This window comes from Bufo bufo, chromosome 3 (assembly GCF_905171765.1).
Source record: "Bufo bufo chromosome 3, aBufBuf1.1, whole genome shotgun sequence".
NCBI classification, from domain to species: domain Eukaryota; kingdom Metazoa; phylum Chordata; class Amphibia; order Anura; family Bufonidae; genus Bufo; species Bufo bufo.
In genome coordinates, this window is record NC_053391.1 from 319,316,554 (window position 1) to 319,340,215 (window position 23,662).

At 40.5% G+C, this 23,662-nt stretch overlaps 2 protein-coding genes across 3 annotated transcripts in view; one reads left to right on the plus strand and one right to left on the minus strand.

Annotated features, from left to right (window-relative positions):
• EYA3 (EYA transcriptional coactivator and phosphatase 3) overlaps positions 1-10,998 on the plus strand; it is a 90,352-nt gene extending 79,354 nt beyond the window's left edge. For both annotated transcript variants that reach the window (XM_040424330.1, XM_040424331.1), the window contains exons 13-18: positions 101-159; positions 2,459-2,619; positions 5,826-5,940; positions 6,116-6,237; positions 8,217-8,317; positions 10,592-10,998. In XM_040424330.1, the coding sequence (XP_040280264.1) occupies positions 101-159; positions 2,459-2,619; positions 5,826-5,940; positions 6,116-6,237; positions 8,217-8,317; positions 10,592-10,672 (639 nt within the window). In that variant the 3' untranslated portion in view covers positions 10,673-10,998. The remainder of the gene's footprint in view (positions 1-100; positions 160-2,458; positions 2,620-5,825; positions 5,941-6,115; positions 6,238-8,216; positions 8,318-10,591) is intronic.
• Positions 10,999-16,781: 5,783 nt separating this feature from the next.
• XKR8 (XK related 8) overlaps positions 16,782-23,662 on the minus strand; it is a 38,780-nt gene continuing 31,899 nt past the window's right edge. Inside the window, exon 3 of the mRNA XM_040424332.1 lies at positions 16,782-17,496. Within this exon, the coding sequence (XP_040280266.1) occupies positions 16,817-17,496 (680 nt within the window). The 3' untranslated portion in view covers positions 16,782-16,816. The remainder of the gene's footprint in view (positions 17,497-23,662) is intronic.

A 23,662-nucleotide genomic window follows, 5' to 3' on the forward strand; every position in this document is an offset into this window, starting at 1 on the left:
CGTGTAGAGATACAGCAACTTAACATCTTTGAAATGAAGTCATGTGATATATGGCTAATGAAACGGCTTTATAACCTCATTGAATTATTGTGTATCACAGGAGTGTGACCAGGTTCATGTGGAAGATGTGGCATCTGATGACAATGGTCAAGATTTAAGGTGGGCATTGCACAGAAATCCATTGATCAATAAATGTTTTATATTCTTCCCAATTTGGAAAAGTCTGGTTATAATTAAAATTTGCAAGCTTTCATAAATACGGTATAATCTTACATCTGATAGTCTGGCACTTGTTAAACCTTGAATTTGTCAAGACCAGATGTAGAAGTACATGGAGCAGAGGATGATCAGTTGTGTGCGATAGTAACATACAGTATTTATTTTGGTCTGATTTCCTTCCTGGAGGTTCTTTGCCCTTACAAGTTTATTTTGGTTGTTTCCCTTTGATTGGTCTACAATCCAGAATGTTTCATAATCTTTCATACCCCTTAAGTCCCATTGTTGGGTTTAAAGGGGATGTCTCATCTGGACAGTAGGTCATCACAAGATTGGGATCCCACCGCATGAGAGGCATCCTCTCCATTCACTGCTACAGAAGTCCCATAGGACTGAATGGAGAGGACTTTGAGCTTATGTGACCAACCTCTCCATTCACCACTATGGGACTTCCAGAAATAGCCACATACTGCCTCAGCTATTTGTGTAAGTCCAATAGCAGTGAATGCAAAAGCCGCACATGTCTGGCTTGTTCTGTATACACAGCGGGGCCCTGTTCTTGCGTAAGAGGCAGGTCCCAAAGTTTAGACCCACACCTATCGTACTTTTAAGGCATATTCTATCGATATGAAATATATGTCCAGAAGAGAACAGGCCTTTAAAGGGAATCTGTCACCAGCGACCTCCCCATCTATCTGTTTGCATAGACACATAGCTGTGGTTCACCTGATTGAAACACTGTTTTTCTTTTGTTGATCCGTGGCTCTGTTTTCAAGTTATACCTGTTCTTAATATGCAAATGAGGCCTTTGGTGTAATGAGGGCATTTCCATTGCTCTAGTTGTGCCCATGTTTTACTTCCTTGCTGTTTTGATTGACAGGGCCAGGCGGTGAGGGAGGGACTGGCCGAAGAAATGAGCGGAGCTTGGGTGCACCAAGAGCAATGGTGACACCCTCATCAGCACCAAAGGCATAATTTGCATATTAAGAAAAAGTATCATAACTCAGGATATGAGCCTCAGATCAACCTCCCTGTCAAAGTTATTTTATTGTAGACTACATAAAAAATGCATCAAGTGTTCTTGGGTTTAAAAATGGTAAACGATAATTCTAATTATAGTACAAATAAATTGACTTGCTTGCTCGGATAGTGGCTGATTTAGTAATCTACAGCTCAGTAATACATGAGTCAGAGACTACTATACCTGACTACAGTATTAGAGTCCACTGTGGAATGGAGCTATTGACATCTGTCCAGTTGAGTTCTTTTACATGTAAACTATAAGTAAATAAGTTTTTTACATTTTCATATTTAACAAGGTTTTCTGTATTTAGGTAACTAAAGTTAATCTAGTCTATTATTAGGCTTAGTAGCCAGTGCGAAATTGCAGGATTTTATGTTTTTTGTTCAAATATAGATATTGACATAAAAATTTTAAAATAACCATCAAAAATTAAAAATGTGTTTAACATAAAAATTTGATTTTCTGATGACTTTCAAACGGCTAAGAATTTAGCTATAATGTGTGTTTAGGAGCTGTTGGGAAAGTACAGATAAGGGCTACAGATCCAGCCATTACAGCTGCTTTCTGATGGATTCACTGTGAAGCTGACAATAAGGCCGAATGCACACGGCCGTGAGCGGTCCGTGGTAACACGGTCTGGATTCCTGCTGAGAGCAGGAGCGCACGGCGTGAAACACGGCCGTGTGCATTCGGCCTAACAGTTTGCAATTTTTGAAAGACCCATTGAAAAAAATGATAAAATAAAATTTCCCCCAAAGGTGTCCAGGTGTGTCAAATGACTGTTCCCTAAGATGCACTTAGCCTGAACCATTGATACAAGCCAGGATGTATTAATGGACCCGTTTGGTTTATGGCAAATGCAATCGCATTTCCTCATAACCAGCAATATTTTCCTGTGTTCAGCTGTTGAGGTGCATCTGCTAATTGTGGTGGAGCTAGGTGTCCTCTTCTGCTGCTGTGTCCCATCTACTTCAAAGGTTGAGGCGTTCTGTTCAGAGAAATTCTTCTTCTGACCAGTATGGTACCACTTGGACCTTTGCTTCAAACCGATAATAAAGCCTCAGTATTTCAGTCTGACCTCTCCTCTTGATTTCGCCATGTGACATGGTGTTCTTTTGAAAGCGTATTTATTTATTTTTTTTGCGGCTAAAGTAATGATTTGTAAAGATGAATTGATTTATATAGTTCTAACTAAATTACTTTCCTTGAATTTTGCAGTAACTACAGCTTTACCACTGATGGATTTAATGGTTCTGCAGTAAACAGGAATTATCCCTCCAGCACTGGGGTACAAGGTGGGATGGACTGGATGAGAAAGCTAGCATTTCGATATCGGAAGGTCACTGAGGTGTATGAGAAATACAAGAGCAATGTCAGTGGTGAGTAGCAATAGGAGTGGATTGTACGGGTTGCATAATTTACCCAGATGCATGACTACAACAGCCTCTTCCTTGACATGACCTAAATAAAATACATGGATTACAAATGTTATATCACAAAGTTGAAAATGGTTTTAAACCCTTGTATGTTAGAACTCTCTAGAAATGTATCATGTTCCCTGGGACAGGTAAAAATGTCTTCAATATGAGTCACATAAACTACACAGCGGCAGAAGTTGCTCCTGCCCTCTTATGTAAATAAGGTATTATATGGCCTGCATTTGCTCAGAATTCTTAAGGGCCCTTTAGGCCTCTTTCACACGGGCGTCCCCGATTTTCTCCGGATGCGTCGCGTGTGCATTGCGGGAAAACCGCGTGAGTAGGCACGCAATTGTAGTCCGTTTTAACTTCGATTGCATTCCGATGTTTGTTTTTTTTCCCGCACGAGTGCAATGCGTTTGGCACGCGCGTGAGAAAAAACTGAATGTGGTACCCGGACTTCTTCACTGAAATTCGGGTTTATGTGTTCTATTGATTTTATTATTTTCCATTCTAACATTAATACAGAATGCTTAGTAAAATGTGGATTGAGAGGCTAAAAATTTTTTGGAAATATATATATATTAACTCACCTCATCCAATTGATCGCGCAGCTGGCATCATCATCTTTCAGGACCTGTCAAAGAACCTTTGACGTAATCTTCTATCTTCATTCAGCAGGACCTGCACTGACGTCACCGCACTCACAACGTGGTGAGCGCGATTACGTCATCAAAGGTCCTTTTGCAGGTCCTGAAAGAAGAAGACGATGCCAGCTGCGCGATCAATTGGATAAGGTGAGTTCATTATTATTATTATTATTTTTTAACCCCCCAATCCACATTTTAGTAAGCATTCTGTATTAAGAACATAGTTATAAGGGAAAATAATGCAGTGAATACACTTTAAGGGGTCTTTCATCCCTATAATCTCCTAGCAACCATGTGTGAAAATTGCACCGCATCCGCACTTGCTTGCGGATGCTTGCGATTTTCACACAGACCCATTCATTTTTATGGGGCCTGCGTTGCGTGAAAAAACGCAGAATATAGATTAAGCAAAGCACAAGTGATGCGTGAAAATCACTGCTCATATGAACAGCCCTATTGGAGTGAATGAGTCCGGATTCAGTGTGGGTGCAATGTGTTCACCTCAATCATTGCACCCGCACGGAATTCTCCCATGTGAAAGGGGCCTTACACGTGCTGAGAATTCACCAGATAATCGCTCGTTAGTGATTATCTGATGGTGTAAAGGTGCCACCGATTACCCGATGAACAAGCGAGATGCTTGCCGGCAGCAGGTCATTGCCGTATTAACACACTCTGTTTTCAGCAAACAACGAGTCTGTATGTGGACGAGCGATGGCATTATTTATTGCTCCTCCCCATACTGTGAATATAAATGCGGCGGTCTCCTCCTCTGACAAGCAGGCGTTTGCTGGGAAGGACCATTTCCTTCCCGACAATCACCTGCTGTATTGTCCCATGTAAAGGGACCTTTACTCCTTAACCCGTTAGTAAATGCCGTAAAAAGACGTATTGGTGGTCACTAAGGGGCCTTACGCTAGACCACTGCCTTTTGACCGCGACTCTTTGTAAGCACTGCATGGGTTCTTCCCACATGAGAGCCTTGCTCCTGCTCTAACAGCCTGGATCAGCAGGAGTGCTCATCCAGGCTGTTTACCCATTACATGTCACGGACCTGCCGCATATAAGCGCTGACAGAGGGAGCGGACTCCCTCTGTCTCCCATTGGCACACCGCAAATGCATGTGTGTGTGTTTAGGCAGGTTGGGACCTGGTGTAGGCCCCAAGCCTGCCTTGAGTGTTCCTCAGCAGGCTGCACCTCTCCAATGTCAATAGGGATAGTGCATTGTATTTTAGAAGTAATCAAAAGATTGCCTGTTATAGTCCCCTAGCGAGACTATCAAGTGATTAAAAAAAAAAAAGTTAAAGTATTAAAAAAATTCCAATAAAAAATATGCTTTTTTCAATTGAAAATACGCTTTTCAATGAAAAAAAAAATTCCAAAAATAAAATCTCCTCCACATGTTTGGCATTGCCACGTCAGACCTGCACTACACAAATATGTAAATCATCCCCTACGGAGAACGCTTTATAAAAATTAAAAAAAAGCCAGAATTGCTAATTTATTCTTGGTCGCCACCGAAAAAACTTAAAGGGAGTCTGTCACCTCTTTTTCACCAATATAACCAAGAGCACTATACCACAGAAGATTGCAGACACTTTCCAAGCATCCCTGTGTGCACTTTGTGTCTGTATTCCATGTCTAGGAAAAGCACTTTTATTCTGCTGGAAAATAGCTCCCAAGTGACCAAAGCAAACCAGACTGAAGAGGGGAGGGCTGCTTTAGTTGCTCATATCTTGGGATTGGTAGCCACTAGAAATATGAACCTGACCTTGTTTGAAAGCGACCTTTCCAACGATACCAGAATCATAGCATTATATCCACTATATCAGAAGATATAGCCGCTGGAAATCGAGTCAGGAGTGAAAGCTGTTTTTACTTTCAGCTGAGCACTTGGGAGCTGTTTTTCAGCATAATAAGGCCTCTTTCACGCGTTAGAGGAATCCGGAAAACTTGAACGCTAGTGTGAAAGTACCCTAAAAGTGCTTTTCTTGGACATGAAATACAGACACATAGTACACACAGATATGCTTGGAAAGCGTTTGCAATCTTCTATGGGGCAGTGTTAGTTATATTGGTGAAAATTAGGTGACAGACTCCCTTTTATAACAAGCAAAGTGTTAATTACCCCAAAATGATCATGAAATAGGACAACCCCTTTAATAAGCTGATAACTAGTTGACAGTATTCTACTCCAGTAATTGCAAGTTCCATTCCATAGTCACTAAGTCACAAGAACTGTAAAGTTCACTTAGGCTGCATCCACACTTGCATCAGAGTCTCCATCGCAGATTCCATAGCGCAGCACGCAGCCCTGTTCTTCTCGTCAAAGCAAATTGCACTATGGTGGAAACCGACAGACCCCATTAAAAGTCAAGTGGTCCATGTGTCCACCATGAGACGGATCTGACACTGTAAAGTGGTTTCCAGTTATGATGCATACTACAACACAAATGTAAACAGAGCCTTATAGTAAAAGGCATGAGTTTATTGTAATACTTTTTCTGTTCTTGACAGCACTACTCAGCCCACAGCGGCGTGATTCTCTCCAGAGGCTGAGAGCTGACATAGAAACTTTAACAGATGGCTGGTTAGGAACGGCATTAAAATGTTTACTGCTTATCAAGTCAAGGTAAGCACTGGTAACTTCTGTACCAATTCCTGACTTCCAGAATTTATTTGACACTATTGGAATACTAAACATATCATTAAATTTCCCAATTATTCTGTAAGTGTTCCTTTCCCACTGCTGTCTAGACTCCTCTGGTCAGTTACATCTAGCAGACTCATTGTTTTCTTCTCAACAGAAAGAATTGTGTTAACGTGCTAATAACGACTACACAACTAGTACCGGCCCTTGCGAAAGTCCTACTTTATGGATTGGGGGAAATTTTTCCAATTGAAAACATTTACAGCGCTACAAAAATAGGTAACTTTTTACATGGTCTCCATCCTAAACAGAAAATTTGACGACTTATGATTTTGTATATATCACTGAGAGAAACCAGTCAAACAAGTACACATAACTTACTGACTAACTTTTTCTATGGGCTCATGCACACTGCTGAGTGTATGCTACCATTTATTTAGTAACTTTTATAGAAATGTCCTATCCTTGTCAGACAGACAATAATAGGGAATGTTGTTTTTTAGTTTTTTTTTGGGTGGGGGGTTGTGGAACGGATATGCAGAGGTGAGCGGTACATATTGGACTGTGTGCATCTTTTGGAAAAAAAATGTGGATCGGATGTGGACAGAAACTATGGCCGTGTGTATGAGCCCTAACTCTGGGAAGGGATGTAAAAAAAAACAGCAGTACTACCTCTGAGATTTTACTGCATTCATTTAATTTTGCTGCATTAATTTTGCAGCATAAATAACATAATAACCTTACTCTCTGGGTCAGCAAGATTACTGCGATACCAAATAATTTTTTTTTTACGTTTTACTACTTTTGCACAATAAAAAGCTTTTTTAAAATTTAATAAAATGCTTTTTTTTTTACCCTTTACTAGTCCTACTTGGGAACTGTAACAGGTGATCTTTTGATTGCTTCTATAATTCATTGTATTGCTAACGCATTACATGATGTTGTCAGTGTTATACTGACAGTCTCCATCAGGGTGCACCAGAGAGGCACAGACGGATGGGAAGCACTGCAGGTAGACTTGGGGCCTTGATTTGCTCCCAGGCTGCCATGTAAAGACACCGGCACCCTGCAATCGCATTTGTGGGGTTTTCTTTCTGAGACAGAGGAAGTCTGCCCCCTATGTAATCCCTTAGATGCCGCTGTCGTTATTGGCCACGGCCTTTAGTGGGTTAAACAGCTGGGACCAGTGCTTCTGCCAGTCCAGGCCATTACAGCAGGAGCTCAGCTCTCATGTGAGACACAAGCCCCACTCTGATACGCCACGTGCGTCGTAGTGCTCACTAAGGTCTTTTAAGTGGCCACCTTTAAAAGGCGTATTGGTGGTCACGAATAGGTTAAAGGCAATATGAAAATGACATATTGCTTAAATCACATTTTTATGTTTAACTTATTTTTCGAAGAATTTATTTTTTTTATTCTCCATGTCAATATCTATATTTAAACAATAGTCATAAAATCCCGCAGTTTTCGCCCACTTCTTGCTCTGTACAGATCACTTTACTTGTAGTTATATATTATTCTAATCCTGCCTGTAATGATATCACCTCTGTGTATAGATAAGACAGGATCCACCATTCATAATAGGCGATTGTCAGATCTTATCTATTTTCTTTCCTTGTACACTGACATCTGCACAGGTCACAGAGCATTCGGAGAAAACTCTCCCATAGAAGTCAATGAGGTCCCCTCCTGTCCATGGTGCCTATGGACCATGGGGCTGCCATAGAGCATTTTTTTTGATGCTTTGTAAATGTTAAGAACAACTCGAGCACTATGACAGCCTCCGCCTTCATAAAAAATTCAGTAATCAGAAAATAAACTGGTTAGGGAAAAAAAAAAGGAGATGTGTCGCTGTTTGGTTTTAACTGGCAGATAAAAATTTTGGTGACACATTTCCTTTAATGACTGCTTAGTTACTAAAGTTTACAGGACAAACACAATGGTCATTTGACTTCTGTAGAGCCACAAACTGTCCGGCCTTCATTAGTCAACTAGAGCCAGATGTGGCCCACAGGACCGCTCCAGTGTGGCTGTGTCACAACTGTGCCGTGTAGTCATACCCGAAAGCTTGTAGTATGTATAAGTGGTGGTCTCCACCCTGTGGCTCCCAAGCTGTTGTGATTTTATTATATACCTTTCCATCACCTAGGAATAAAGATTTTTACAATATGATTCACATTCTCCTGCATTTTTCATGAGTAATGTTGGTATTGCATTAATGTACAGTATGTTATATGAATATTTGTCTTCACTTCTAGGGAAGGAGAGCTGCTTTGAAAGGATAGTGACAAGGTTTGGGAAGAAGGTTACCTATGTGGTTATTGGAGACGGTCGGGATGAAGAAATGGCTGCCAAACAGGTACAAGAACTATATAATCTTCAGTAGGTTCTTAGAAGTGCTGTTGCACGTGTAGACCACGGACTGTCTTGAAGTGTCCAGCTGTTCCACATGTAGCTGAAATCCTGCAGCTGTGTGAGCAGGGTGACAGGTGTCAGTGTCTCTGCATAGAGAAGCAGAGATGGTTAATCAATGTCCATTCCTTCCTGATGACTGTACATGACGCTGAATGATCAGCTCTACAGTGTATCCAGAAGCGGACATATCGGCAATAACATTTTTATCGTTAGTTTAAAAAAAAAAAAATATGCAGCAAAGCTCATGTCCTAATGGGGCAAAATGTTAAAAAAATTAAACTGATTTAAAAAAAAAAAAGTGTCACCATTGGCACAAACTACAGCCCCACCCCAACAACCCAAAACTATTCATCATTTATATAAAATGGACTGTAATAGAGGGGAATACGGCTTAAATATTTATTTCAGTGGCACCCCTTAAAGGGTTTCTATCACTTCGTATGACATAATTAGCTCTCAGACACTAGCGATCCGCTAGTGTCTGCTCTGCCCAACCATCCTAATATAAGAGCTTTTTGGGCAGCCGTTTTGCTAAAAAAATAACTTTTATAAATATGCTAATGAGTCTCTAGGTGCTATGTGGGCGTCATTAGCACCTAGAGGCTCCGTCTACCTTCATACACAGCCACCGCCCAGCGCGTCCCTCCAGCCCGCCCATGTCCTCCTCCGTGTGATGCAGCGGACGAGTTCTCGCGCATGCGCCGTGCGCGGCTGTATTCGGCGCATGCGCAGTGAATGTCTGACCGCTTCCCTGCTCAGACATCTCCACTGCGCCGATGACGTCATAGTGCTCCAAGGAACAGGCGCAGTGGAGATGTCTGAGCAGGGAAGCGGTCAGACATTCACTGCGCATGCGCCGAATACAGCCGCGCACGGCGCATGCGCGAGAATTCGTCCGCTGAGTCACACGGAGGATCGCATTCAGCAGGAGATGGGGGCGGGCTGGAGGGACGCGCTGGGTGGTGGCTGTGTATAAAGGTAGACGGAGCCTCTAGGTGCTAATGACGCCCACATAGCACCTAGAGGCTCATTAGCATATTTATAAAAGTTATTTTTTTAGCAAAACGGCTGCCCCAAAAGCTGTTATATTAGGATGGTTGGGCAGAACAGACACTAGCGGATCGCTAGTGTCTGAGAGCTAATTATGTCATACGAAGTGATAGAAACCCTTTAAGGGACTACTCTTTACTAGACATCTGTCATTTTACTGCAATGTTATTCACCCTCCGTGTGGTTCCAGTGAACTCAACTTATATTATAGCACCCTATGGTGATCCAATTTTGGGTTACTTGAGCTGCCATGGGTCCTTGTCACTGTAATACAGACTCTAAAATGCACTCTAAGGCTTTTCTTAGAAGTGGTTATAAAGGAAAGATCAAATGATTGTGGAGTCAGACATTTTTCCTAATTCCCATCTGTAATCCCACTGATTGTATTCAACTGCACAGCAGACGTCAGATGTGCCCATACACCTTCAATAGCCGACTCCTTTATTGGGGAGAGTAGAGAAAGCGGTGAGGTGTTTGTCAGCAGCTTATCTCCAGGAAGAACAAACTCGCCTAATCCTGCGCTCACTAGGCATCATCTTAACCTTAGGGTTAATGCTCCATTAAAATAGAATTATTCTAATCTTATCACCATCAGATATGTTATGTTCTGAAACTTTAGTCCAAAAGTACATAGCGCACAGATAATATAATGTGCCTTTTGCTTTCACTTCAGAAAAGCACCAGCATTGTGTCAGCGTTATGCCACACCTTGTCTCTTGCTTCTGTATGGTGAGTTGGCACTGTCAAAACTTTTCTAGTGGCAGAGATCAGCTATAAATAGTCGCGTCCTGAGTGAGAAAAATAATGTTCCATCCCCCTCTTGTTGAGACTAAGATCTTTTGTATTGACATTTAACGGTTGCCTCCCGTTCAAATCATATGCCCCTGGCACTTTGTGGATCTCGTGGTGTACATTGTGCACATGATCCTAGCCTGGTTCGCAGACAGACAACTTCGGGAACATCAGGCTGGTCAGCCTAATTAGGCAGGCACAGGATAGTAGTGTATAGTATATATAAATTGAATTGACAGTTTATACACAGAGTACAATTGACCAACCCTGTCCTATATCAGAGATGCAGTAGACTACCTAACAAAATACTAATATTGTTTCTTCCATTGATCTTTCAAGTTGAGATGACGCAGACTTTGTTTCCCGTTTTGTTTAGCATAACATGCCTTTCTGGAGGATCACAAACCACCATGACCTCATCTCCCTACATCAAGCCCTGGAGCTGGACTTTTTGTGAGGTACCAGGGAAGCACTGACTCTTGTACAAGCCACCAGGTCCGCTGGAATGAGACAAGCAGAACTACACTTTTTTAACCTACGAAATATCTGTTTGATCTGATCTGTCGACCTCTGGGAAGAGGAAGAAGCCCTTACGTTGTGGCCTCCATGGATGAGAAACCAATTGCAAGTTTCTGTCATTCAGTATTGCAGAATGTCCAACTGTCTGTCACCTACCTCTTCAGTTAATTGCCAGACCATTTCTTCAGTTTCTTGCTAGTTATTTAACATGCCACCTACCTCTTTAAGCTTATGTTGTGTGTTACCACCAAAGTAAGGGCATCATCTTGTGACATTAACCATATGATCCATCTTAATGATGGCAGATGTGTTATATCTGATGAAATGTAGCAGTGGATCCTGACTTATTCTATATTTCATCCTGATGTTAGATGAAATCCTCCCATTTTTCAACTACAGCTGGATACTGTCTGCATCAGACTAAATCTTTCAGACCCCCAATCTGAATGTAGATCAGGGGCGCTGTACATTCATCTGGGATTTTTAACAACAACTCAAGTTGCAATGGCTTGTCTTTCTTGTTGTTTTCTTAATAACCATTCTGGAAAACTTTGAAATACCTCGATGAGGGAGGGGTAAGAGACTCCCATTACTATACCTTGGAAGTTGGTAACTTATTAAAACATTTTTCTCCTCTCTATTTTGTCTTGTTTTTACATCTCGTAACTGGTGGCCAACAAAGGGACACAAACCCTTGCAGTGGAAAGAGACATTAACCTTATTTGATGATGATGCTGCCCAAAGAATAGATTTTGTTTTTATCAAGTGCAGGAATAAAATGTATTACTTGGTATTAAACTGCAGAATGACCAGTGGCTGCATTTAATGCGTCATTGCTGTTGTATTAGAATATCTAAGGGCTTTACATGGGGGTGATGACTGGATGAATGTTCATGGCCAACAATTGCACGACAAGCAATAAAAGGTTTGTTTGTTTTGGTTTGAATCTTTTTTGTGGATGACGTGCTGCGGATAACGGTACAAAACCTTTCACAATACTTTTATTTTCACATCAGAAGTATGCTGAATGTGGTGTGTCAATCTGTCAGTGTAAGGGTACTTTCACACTAGCGTTAGAAGAATCCGTATGCAAACGGATATCATTTGTTTCCGGATTCGTCTGACAAATGCATTGCAATACCGGATCCGTGTCATCCGGAAAAACGGATCAGGTATTTTATCTTTTTCACAGATTGAAAGGTCCATGCGCAGACCGGGAAACCGGCACCGTTTTTGCCGGAACACTTGGTACCGGATCCGGTACCAATACATTTCAATGGAAATTAATGCTGGATCCGGAAAGTGTTCTGGAATTTTGGCCGGAGAAAATGCCGCAGCATGCTGCGGTATTTTCTCCGGCCAAATACCGTAAAAAGGGACTGAACTGAAGACATCCTGATGCTCTCCATTCAGAATGCATGGAGACAAAACCGAAGCGTTTTTTTCCGGTTTTGAGCCCCTATGACGGAACTCAATACCGGAAACCTTTAACGCTAGTGTGAAAGTAGCCTTAAAGGACCCCTGTGCTGTGGTTGTCAAGTCATTGTATTGTTAATGTGCATTCACTACAAATTATAGAACCGACCTCCGGATTTCAGCATTTGCTAAACTTTTCCAACGATAAAATAAAGCAAATCAACAAAAATTCTTTGTTTAATTTGAAACAAAAAAATATACACATATGATAGACTAAAAAGGTTTTAAGGCAGCTTAGTCCCATAAGTAGCAGTCTTTACCAAAGAGAAGATAGAGGACCTGTCGGCTTGCCTGACATGGCTGGGTTAGTGAATAGTGTTTTTTCCATGAAGTAACAATGCTAGAGTATCTTCATTCTTACTACTGATCTTCTGTTATTACTACTAGAAATATATTAATAAACTGACAGCTGGGTGTTACCTTTTATGATCCACTGCTGAAGCCAAAACCAGAAGTGGATTTTAAAAACTGCATCAAAAACTTGAACATTTAGCAGTGCTCTAAGGCCTCATGCACACGACCGTGACGTTTTTTGCAGTCCGCAAACCGCGTATCCGCAAAAAACGGAAGGCGCCCATGTTGCCTTCTGCAATTTGCGGAACGGAACTGGCGCCGGCAATATAAATGCCTATTCTTGTCCGCAAAGCACGTACAAGAATAAGACGTGTTATATTTTTTTAGCGGGGCCGCGGAACGGAGCCACGGATGCGGACAGCACACTGAGTGCTGTCCGCATCTTTTGCGGCCCCATTGAAGTGAATAGGCGGCTCGGATGCGGACCCAAACAACGGTCGTGTGCATGAGGCCTAAGACTGTGTATGCGAATGATATTCATACGTATATTGGAGGAATAACAGTGGAACCATACAACAGAGCTCCAAATCAACATGCTCCAGAATTCTTATTTCATGTGGAATATAATAGTTTACTAAACCACACATCAGGAGAAGTGACAGCTCCTCTTTAACATTTCACAAAATGGCTCTTTTATAAGAATATATTAAAAATATAATACTGTCATTTGTAATCCTTAATAAAAAACAAAACAAAAATACAAGCACACAAATATAGAAGTTACACTATAATAATATATATATAAATATATATAATTACACACACAATCATGTGTTTCCAGCAATAAGAAGGCACTTTAGTAGGAAACATGCTCTATGCTTCCATTAGTAAACACATTAACATGTGAGTAGTCACTTCAAAGGGCTTGACCAGGATTAAAAATGGCTACTTTCTTTTAAAACAGCAGCACAGGGGGTCCATGGGTTGTGTCTGTTACTGCAGCTTAACTCCATTGGAGTCGAGACAGGGCTGCAATACCACCTGCAACCTGTGGACAGGGGTCGTGCTGTTTTTGGAGGAAAGTAGTCATGTTTTTCTAACCCTGGACAACCCCTTTCAAATGTGAAACCAATCACAAAGGCAATGCAGTCCGGCTGTCATTTGTATTGTAAAGCATACCGTACAATATTTCTTTTAAATGTATGCTGTTTTTTTTAAAGAACTTATGGCTGTATTGGAAATATAATGTAGTGTTGGTTTCAGGACTCAGGAGGTCCTGCAGCAGTATTAAAAAGAAGAAAAGGTGGGACCAATACACTTGGGGTGCATTTACATGACCGTAAGTGTTTTGTGGTCCGGTTATGTATGCTTACCCATCTGTGTGGCTGTTCCGCCAAAAATAGGACATTCCTATACTTAGCCACAACATGCAGATCCCTTGAAGTCAATGGGTCTGCTCAGTAATGTAGCGTGCACTCAATCGGTATCCTTGTTTTATGAACCACAAAACACTTACGGTCGTGTGAATGCCCCCTTCTAATGTATGGCCACAAGGGGGCAGATTTATGAAAATGGCCTAAAAGAAACTGTTTTTGTTGCCTATGGCAACCATTAGGCTACTTTCACACTAGCGTTCAGAGCGGATCCATCTGGGGTCTGCCCAGACGGATCCGCTCATATAATGCAGACTTTGGATCCGTTCAGAACGGATCCGTCTGCATTATATTGTAGAAAAAAGTCTAAGTGTGAAAGTAGCTTCAGACGTTTGAAAATTGAGCCATATAGTGTCGAATTCAAACAGATCCGTCCCCATTGACTTACATTGTAAGTCTGGACGGATCCGTTTGCCTCCGCACGGCCAGGCGGACACCCAAACGCTGCAAGCAGCGTTCAGGTGTCCGCATGCTGAGTGGAGCGGAGGCTAAACGCTGCCAGACTGATGCATTCTGAGCGGATCCGCGTCCACTCAGAATGCATTAGGGCAGTACGGATGCGTTCGGGGCTGCTTGTGAGCCCCTTTAAACGGAGCTCACAAGCGGAGCCCCGAACGCAGGTGTGAAAGTAGCCTTAGCAGTGCTTTTACTTTAAGATCACCATTTGAAATTAAAGCAGCACTGTGATTGGTTGTTACAAGCAATAAGGACAGTTTTCATTTTGGAACATTTCACAGATCTCCGACACTGTCCACAGACTATTTGTGAAAATGGCAGTTGCTGCTGGCTTGCCATTCACAAAAGCTGTATTACAGCCTTGCTGTACAGTACTAAAGAGGTTTTTCCATGAAATGCTGGGTAATAGATCATTTGTGCAGACAGAATTTGTGCAATGTCAACACACTCTGCTACCAGCAAACAATACATCTCTATGGGGATGAGCAATTGCTCCTCCCCATACTGTGGTGGAGTTCGCGGCATGTAATAGCAGCGGTCTCCTCTGCTGAGGAACGTTTTTCTTCCTGACAACTGCCTGCTGTATCATCTTTAGAACTGGTGTCTTATCGCTAAGATACACCATCACTTCCTAAACAAGACCACTACTTGTTTTGGAGAGACCTAATAACTTCCTGACAATGGAGGATGGTAGCACTAGTGTGCAGATAAAAAGATATAACTGGATTGGCAGGAATCCCTACCCAAGGGTGTACCATAACACTGTAAGATGGCTATGATGTACAAACTGGACTTTTGAAAATAACACTGCCATTTTGCACATGTTTCTGCCTGCTTTTCCTCTAGTCAATTTTTTTTTTTAAATGTTTGTTTTTTTATGAACCATCATGACCAGTTTAAGGTTACGGCAGAAACAAAAAACCCTCAAAGTGCAGGAGCGTGCACAATAACAATTTTCTAAATTAGGCTGGGTTCACATCTTGTTTCTGTCATCTGCTCAGGGGATACATTTAGGAGTGGAGTGCAGTGGAGACAAACGAGCGGTCCTTTGCGCCACAGGAATGCCCACAAAACAGCTGGATTTCTGAAGCAGACTTACCAGGGGCAAAAAATAACATTGGCCTGTTTCTGACCATTTATAATTGTGTCTTACAATAAAAACTGAAAAGTCACAATTTACTCCAAAATAAATGCAAAACCAGTGTGGTAAATCAGGGCCTGTGTTTGGTGCATTAGCCAAACAACACTATGGCCTACACTTACTAATGTGAATACACCTAGATTCTGATGTAAAATGTGCCAGAATGAGGTGCAGTGTGGTTTAGAGAAAATATCTGCGCCTAGCCCAACAAGGGGGTGGTTTAATGTGCAAATAACCAAAAAAAAATAAAATAAAAATTCTGTCTCAAGCAAAGCCAACCAATAGTTAGTATGCCATTAAAGTGTCTATACATGCACCAGATTTATCGTCCAGCCTGAGTCCCGGTGATAATTGTGGTGCAGGTCTAGACAACCTTGTCTAAGTATACACCATCTTTAGGATCCCTAAATCTGCCGCAATGTTGTGTGTGATTTAAACTACAGCTGACCTGATCTCACATGACTGCCTCTCAACAAGGCAGCACGGCGCAGTGACCGATCCACATTAATTGATGAGCTAATCAATCAGGATGTGGGAAAGAGGGATCAGAAATGTTGGACCTCCAAACAGCAAGGGGCATTTATTTATTTTTTGCCTCTGTTATTCAGCCCCAAAATGCAAACTCTCAACAGATAATCTCCTTAAAAAGTGTTTGCATAAAAGTTGCGTTACATATATGGAACCATTCATTTCAATGGATCCGCAAGAAAAACGGAAAGTACTTCGTATGCCTTCCGTTTCTGTTCAAAAATAGAACATGTCCTATTCTTGTCCGCATAACAGACAAGGATAGTACCGTTCTATTAGGGGCCAGCTGTTCCATTCCGCAAAAAACTGAATGCACACGGACGTCATCAGTATCTTTTGCGGATCTGTTTTTTGCAGACTGCAAAATATTGAAAAAAGCCATATGTTCGTGTGCAAGAGGCCTTAGGCTGGGTTTACATTTACGCTGTGAACTACGGCAGTCTGTTCTGGTGGAGGAACAGACTGCCAGAGTTCATCATATCTGGCATAACCAGATACTGTGCACTGCTAAATTCCCATACACTGTAATGGTATCCAGCGGTAATCCGGGCGCTTTCCGGCATACATGCAGACTTTCAGCCGAACAAAAAATGTTGCGTGTAGCTGGTTTTATCAGAAAGACACTAGAGCAGCCATAAAGTATGAATAGCTCTCAAGACTATGTTATTATCTTGTGTAGTTTGTTTATAGGGCATTTAGTGGTATAGGGCTTTTTTATTATAGAATATATAGTACAGATCTGTTGCCAATGTTCCTAGCATATTTGCTCTGCCAAAAACTTCATTCTGCGATTAGTCGGCTGCCCCGTCTTACCTGCTGAAAGTAACCTCCCATTTGTTTTTGCCCCTATGCCATCTGGTTCATCATAGTACTGTTTTATTTCGCTAAGAACAGTGGGGTGTAGATTCTTGTAATAAAGCGCTCTTAAAATAACACCTACAGCAAGAAATACCATATTAGTCACAATAATATGCGTTTCATACTCATCCAAAATGGATGGGAACCTAAATTGTACCCAAGACACAACAAGTACCACACTGTCTATGACAATAAACACAGTGTATACAATACATCTGTAGATGGTTCTTCCATCAGCAATGTTAAACCATGAGAAGTAAAGAATGATGGCCACTGTAGCCCTGTAGACAATCTCCAGGCATTTGTGCTTCATAAATGTTGTCTTCTGCAGAGTGGCCCACAGAAAGAAAACTGACCAGAGAAGAAGAAAGTGCAGAGCAACCATCCAGTGGAAGGTGACTGTAAAAAGTGTGATGCAGAGGATGCGTGACGAAATCAGGCAAAAGTTCCATAAGTAGTAAATGGCCGAAGAGAAGTTGCTAAGCTTCAGTTTTCCTTTTAGGAACAGTCTCAATGATTGATGGTAGTCCAAAATGGCCCAGCTGATACAGATAAATGACATGGAAATGCTGAAACCTAGAATACAAAAAAGGGAGTTAAATCTTCACATCATCATGTTACTGTTCTTTTAAATGGTGCTGCCATTTTCAGATGTTCCCTCTTAATAACCTAGTCTAATTTATATGTGTAAGTTGCTGTAAGGCAAATGGGTCAAGTGAATGTCCACTATTTAATTTTTTTTTTTTTTTATTAGGCCTCCTGCACACTGCCGTTTTATTTTCCCGTTTACTGGCCGTTTTTTGCGGTCCGTATATGGAACCATTCATTTCAATGGTTCCGCAAAAAAAACTGAATGTACTCCGTATGCATTCCGTTTCCGTATTTCCGTTTTTACATAGAATATGTCCTATTATTACCCGCAAATCACGTTCCGTGGCTCCATTCAAGTCAATGGGTCCGCAAAAAAAACAGAACACATACGGAAATACATCCGTATGTCTTCCGTTTCCGTTCAGTTTTTTGCTGAACCATCTATTGAAAATGTTATGCCCAGCCCAATTTTATCTATGTAATTACTGTATATGCCATACGGAAAAACGGAAACAAAAAAACGGAACAACGGATCCGTTAAAAACGGACCGCAAAACACTGAAAAAGCCATACGGTTGTGTGCAATAGGCCTTAAAGTGTAACTGTCATAATTTATTTTGCTAATATGTAGGAATAGAGATGGGGAAAATGTTTCTAATACCGTAGTTTATCTAGAGAGATGTTACATTTATGCTAGAAAACCTGGCCAGAAATATCACTTAGCAGGACTCTCTAAATCTCATCAGGAGGGATGAGCGAATTTCCTATTTTGAAGTTCGTGTGCGGGTTCGTGTTATGGTATTTACTGAATTGCGTTATGGATTCCGTTACCACAGATCATAACGCAATTCCATGATGGAATTCCTTTAGAGGCATTCTGTTATTCATTCCATCATAATACAAGTCTATGGCCGCAGTAGGGGTGCCCTCCGCATCTCCATCGGGTCATAGAAACATAGAATGTGTCGGCAGATAAGAACCATTTGGCCCATCTAGTCTGCCCATTATAGTGACATATTAGGTAACGACTGGCTCTATAAAAATATCACATGATCCACCCCCTCACGTGAATGCCATAGAAATAATTAAATAAAAACAGTGCTAAAACAACAATTTTTTTTGTCGCCTTACATCACAAAAAGTGCAACACCAAGCGATCAAAAAGCCCCCCAAAATAGTACAAATCAAACAGTCACCTTATCCCACAAAAAATTAGACCCTACATAAAACAGTCACCCAAAGAATAAAAATAACCTATGGCTCTCAGAATATGGAGACACTAAAACATGATTTATTTTAAAATTTCAAAAATGCTTTTACTGTGTAAAACTTAACCACTTCACATCCAGGCCATTTTTCCCTTCCTGACAGAGCCATTTTTTGCAAATCAGACGTGTCACTTTATGTGGTAATAACTTTAAAATGCTTTTACTTCTCCAGGCCATTCTGAGACTGTTTTCTTGTCACATAGTGTACTTCATAACAGTGGTGAAATAGAGTCAAAAATAAAAAAAATTATTATAAAAAAAAATACTTGGCAAATTTCAATTTCTCTACTTTTTTAATAGATAGTAATACCTCCAAAAATAGTTATTACTTTACATTCCCCATATGTCTACTTCATGTTTGGATCATTTTGTGAATGTCATTTTATTTTTTTTGGGCGTTATAGAAGGCTTAGAAGTTTAGAAGCAAATCTTGAAATATTTCCGAAAATTTCCAAAATCCACTTTTTAAAGGACCAATTCAGGTCTGAAGTCACTTTGTGAGGCTTACATAATAGAAACCACCCAAAAATTACCCCATTTTAGAGAGACTACACCCCTCAAGGTATTTAAAACTGATTTTACAAACTTTGTTAACCCTTTAGGTTAGAGTTAATGGAATTTCAATATTTTGCTAATTTTCTATTTTTTCCAGTAACAAAGCAAGGGTTTTAAACAGCCAAACAAAATTCTATATTTATTGCCCCGATTGTGTAGTTTACAGAAACACCCCATATGTGGTCGTAAGCTGCTGTGTGGCCACATGGCAGGGCGCAGAAGGAAAGGAACGCCATCTGGTTTTTGGAAGGCAGATTTTGAAGACCCCCTGGAGTAGAAACTCCAAAAAAGTGACCCCATTCAAGAAACTACACCCCTCAAGGTATTCAAAACTTAACAAAGCAAGGGGTTAACAGCCAAATAAAACACAATATTTATTGCCCTGATTCTGTAGTTTACAGAAACACCCCATATGTGGTCATAAACTGCTGGACGGGCACACGTCAGGGCGCAGAAGGAAAGGAGCGCCATGTGGTTTTTGCTGGACTGTTTTTTTGACACCATGTCACATTTGAAGACCCCCTGATGCACCCCTAGAGTAGAAACTCCAAAAAAAGTGACCCCATTTTGGAAACTACGGGATAAAGTGGCATTTTGTTGATACTATTTTAGAATATATATGATTTTTTGTTGCTCTATATTACACTTTTTGTGAGCCAAGGTAACAAAAAAGAAAATAGCTGTTTTGGCACCGTTTTTATTTTTTTCTAATTTACAATGTTCATCTGACAGGTTAGATTATGTGCTATTTTTATAGAGCAGGTTGCGACAATACCAAATATGACTACTTTTTTTGTTTGTTTTACATAATAAAGCATCTTCAAAAAATTTTTTTTTTATGTCTCCACATTCTGAAAGCCATAGTTGTTTTTTGAGCGATTGTCTTATGTAGGGGCTCATTTTTTTTGGTATGGGATGACAGTTTGATTGGTACTATTTTAGGATGCATATGACTTTTTGATCGCTTGGTATTACACTTTTTGTGATGTAAGGTGACAAAAAAAGGCATTAGGTAATGTGATATTTTTATACAGCAGGTTCTTACGGACGCGGCGATACCTAATATCTATACTTTATTTATTTATTTAAGTTTTACACTATCATTTTTGAAACAAAAAAGAAAATCATTTTAGTGTCTCCATAGTCTGAGAGCTATAGTTTTTTTTATTTTCTGGATGATTGTCTTAGGTAGGGTATAATTTTTGCAGTATGAGATGACTGTTTGATTGGTCCTATTTTGGGGTGCATATGACTTTTTGATCGCTTGCTATTACCGGTACACTTTATGTGATGTAAGGTTAAAAAAAAAAAAAAAAAAAAAAAAAAAAAAAAAAAAAAGGCTTTTTTGTGGCACTGTTTCTATTTAAAAAATTTAAGGTGTTCACCTGAGCGGTTGGGTCATGTTATATTTTTATAGAGATGGTTGTTACTGACGTGGCGATACCTAATATGTCTATTTATTTCACTTTAACACAATAATAGCATTTTTGAAACAAAAGATTATGTTTTAATGTCTCCATGTTCTGAGAGCTATAGTTTATTTTGTGGTACATACGCCTTTTTGATCACTTCGTATTGCACTTTTAGTGATGTAAGGTGACAAAAATAGCTTTTTTTGGCACAGTTTTTATTTTTTATGGTGTTTATCGGACAGGGTGGATCATGTGATATATTTATAGAGCCGACCGTCAGACGCGGCAATCCCAAATATGTCTAGTTTTTATTAATTTTTTCCTATTTAATATTTTGTTTTATTACTTAAGTTTTATAAAAAAATAAAATAAATTACTTTTTTTTAAATGTATTTATTTTTTATTTTACACTTTGTGTTCCCCATAAGGTCATACAAAACCTCTGGGAGACATTAAACGTCATTTTATTAATTTTTTTCCACTATTGATTTCTCCTGTAACTGGGGCTGACATAGTAGCCCCAGTTACAGTGGAAATACACCCCCAGAGAGACTGTACAGCACTATACTGTGCTGTACAGCCTCAGTGCAGGGCTGATCAAGGTCTGTGAAAGACCCGACAGCTCCTGCACTCACCCGGCCCCGGCGGTCACATGACCGCCGGGCCGGAACAGGAAGCGCGATCTAGAAGGCAGGGACACCTGGGAACTGTCCCTGCCTTCTCTAAGGGTTGCCCTGCTGTCACTGACAGCAGGCAACCTGCTCTGCAGCTGCACGATTAGCGATCTTTGAGTGGACGTTCCAGAAGGTCCATTCAGAGTTAAACATCCAGCCATAGGACGTTTATATCCTATGGGTGGATGTGAGGTTGTTAAATAAATATTTTAAAAAAGTATACATATTAGGTATTGCCGCGCCCGTAACAACCTGCTATAAAAATATCACCCCTCAGGTGGACACCATAAAAAAAAAATAATAAAAACGGTGTCAAAAAAGCCATACCAAGCAATCAAAAAGTCATAAGCACCCTAAAATAGTACCAAACCATCATCTCATCCAGAACAAAATGAGCCCCTACATAAGACAGTCGCCCAAAAAAATAAAAATAAATATGGCTTTAAGAATATGGAGACACAAAAAAAATATTTTTTTCAAAAATGTTTTATGTGAAACTGAAACGAGTAACCAAAAAAAGTCATATTTGGCACTGTCGCGTCCACAACAACCCGCTCTATAAAAAAATAGCACATGATCTAACCTGTCAGATGAACATTGTAAATAACAAAAAAATTTAAACTGTGCCAAACAGCTATTTTTGGTTACCTTACCTTGTGTAATATAGAGCAACCAAAAATCATACAGGTGAAACTCGAAAAATTAGAATATCATGCAAAGTTCATTTATTTCAGTAATGCAACTTAAAAGGTGAAACTAACATATGAGACTCATTACATGCAAAGTGAGATATTTCAAGCCTTTATTTGTTATAATTTGGATGATTATGGCTTATAGCTTATGAAACCCCAAAGTCACAATTTTGAGGTACACTTTGCTCAGGGGATATGGATTAATTAGCTGACTAGAGTGTGACACTTTGAGCCTAGAATATTGAACCTTTTCACAAAATTCTAATTTTAAGCTGCATTAATGCAATTCCTTTTAATTTTCATTACTGAAATAAATTGACTTTTGCACGATATTCTAATTTTTCAAGTTTAACCTGTATGTACCCTAAAATAGTACCAACAAAACTGCCACCTTATCCCATAGTTTCCAAAATGGGGTCACTTTTTTGGAGTTTCTACTCTAGGGGTGCATCAGGGGCATGGCAACTTAAAATGATCCCAGTGAAATCTGCCCTCCAAAAACCATATGGCATTACTTTCCTTCTGCGCCCTGCCGTGTGCCCGTACAGCAGTTTACGACCACATATGGGGTGTTTCTGTAAACTACAGAATCAGGGTAATAAATATTAAGTTTTGAGGTGTATTTGAGATACTGCGCTGAAGGACAATTTTTAGAGGTTTATATTGTTAAACAGTTATTACAACTTGGTGCAGGCTGGCATACGAGGATATTTCACTATACAGGTATTTAAGCTGGTTTGGAGACCGCTTACCTGTAGCGAAGACCTCAATCGGCGTGCTTTTGTCTGCGTCCCTGTAGTTTCAGAAAGTCGGCTTATTTCTCTTTTCTTTTTCTTTTCTCCGCTTTTCTGCTGGTTTATTCCTTTGGATGTAAGTTTATTTTTCTTTTTCTGCTAGGATACCTGGCACCTGTCGGTCATTGCCTGACCGCTTTAGTGACGTCACTAACAAACTCCAAGTGAGCGCCAACCACTCCCCCACACACACCTCCACCTGCGGCAGCAGCGTGTCACCGGCCGGGGCACGAGACAGCACGCCGACCCATCCTGCAGCTGGATTACCCCATCCTAACCCAAAGCATCGATAAAGAAGAAAGAAAAAGAAAAATAAACTTACATCCAAAGGAATAAACCAGCAGAAAAGCGGAGAAAAGAAAAAGAAAGGAGAAATAAGCCGACTTTCTGAAACTACAGGGACGCAGACAAAAGCACGCCGATTGAGGTCTTCGCTACAGGTAAGCGGTCTCCAAACCAGCTTAAATACCTGTATAGTGAAATATCCTCGTATGCCAGCCTGCACCAAGTTGTAATAACTGTTTAACAATATAAACCTCTAAAAATTGTCCTTCAGCGCAGTATCTCAAATACACCTCATTGCCTTTCCAGTGCGGCAGTTTTGTGTGGTTCTTGCCGCGATACCGCCGCTTCTTGCAGACAGCACCCACTGAGCGCCACCCCTGCAATTCTTCTGTCAAATATTAAGTTTTGTTTGGCTGCTAACCCTTGCTTTGTTACTGGGAAAAAAAAATAGAAAATCTGCCAAAAAAGTGA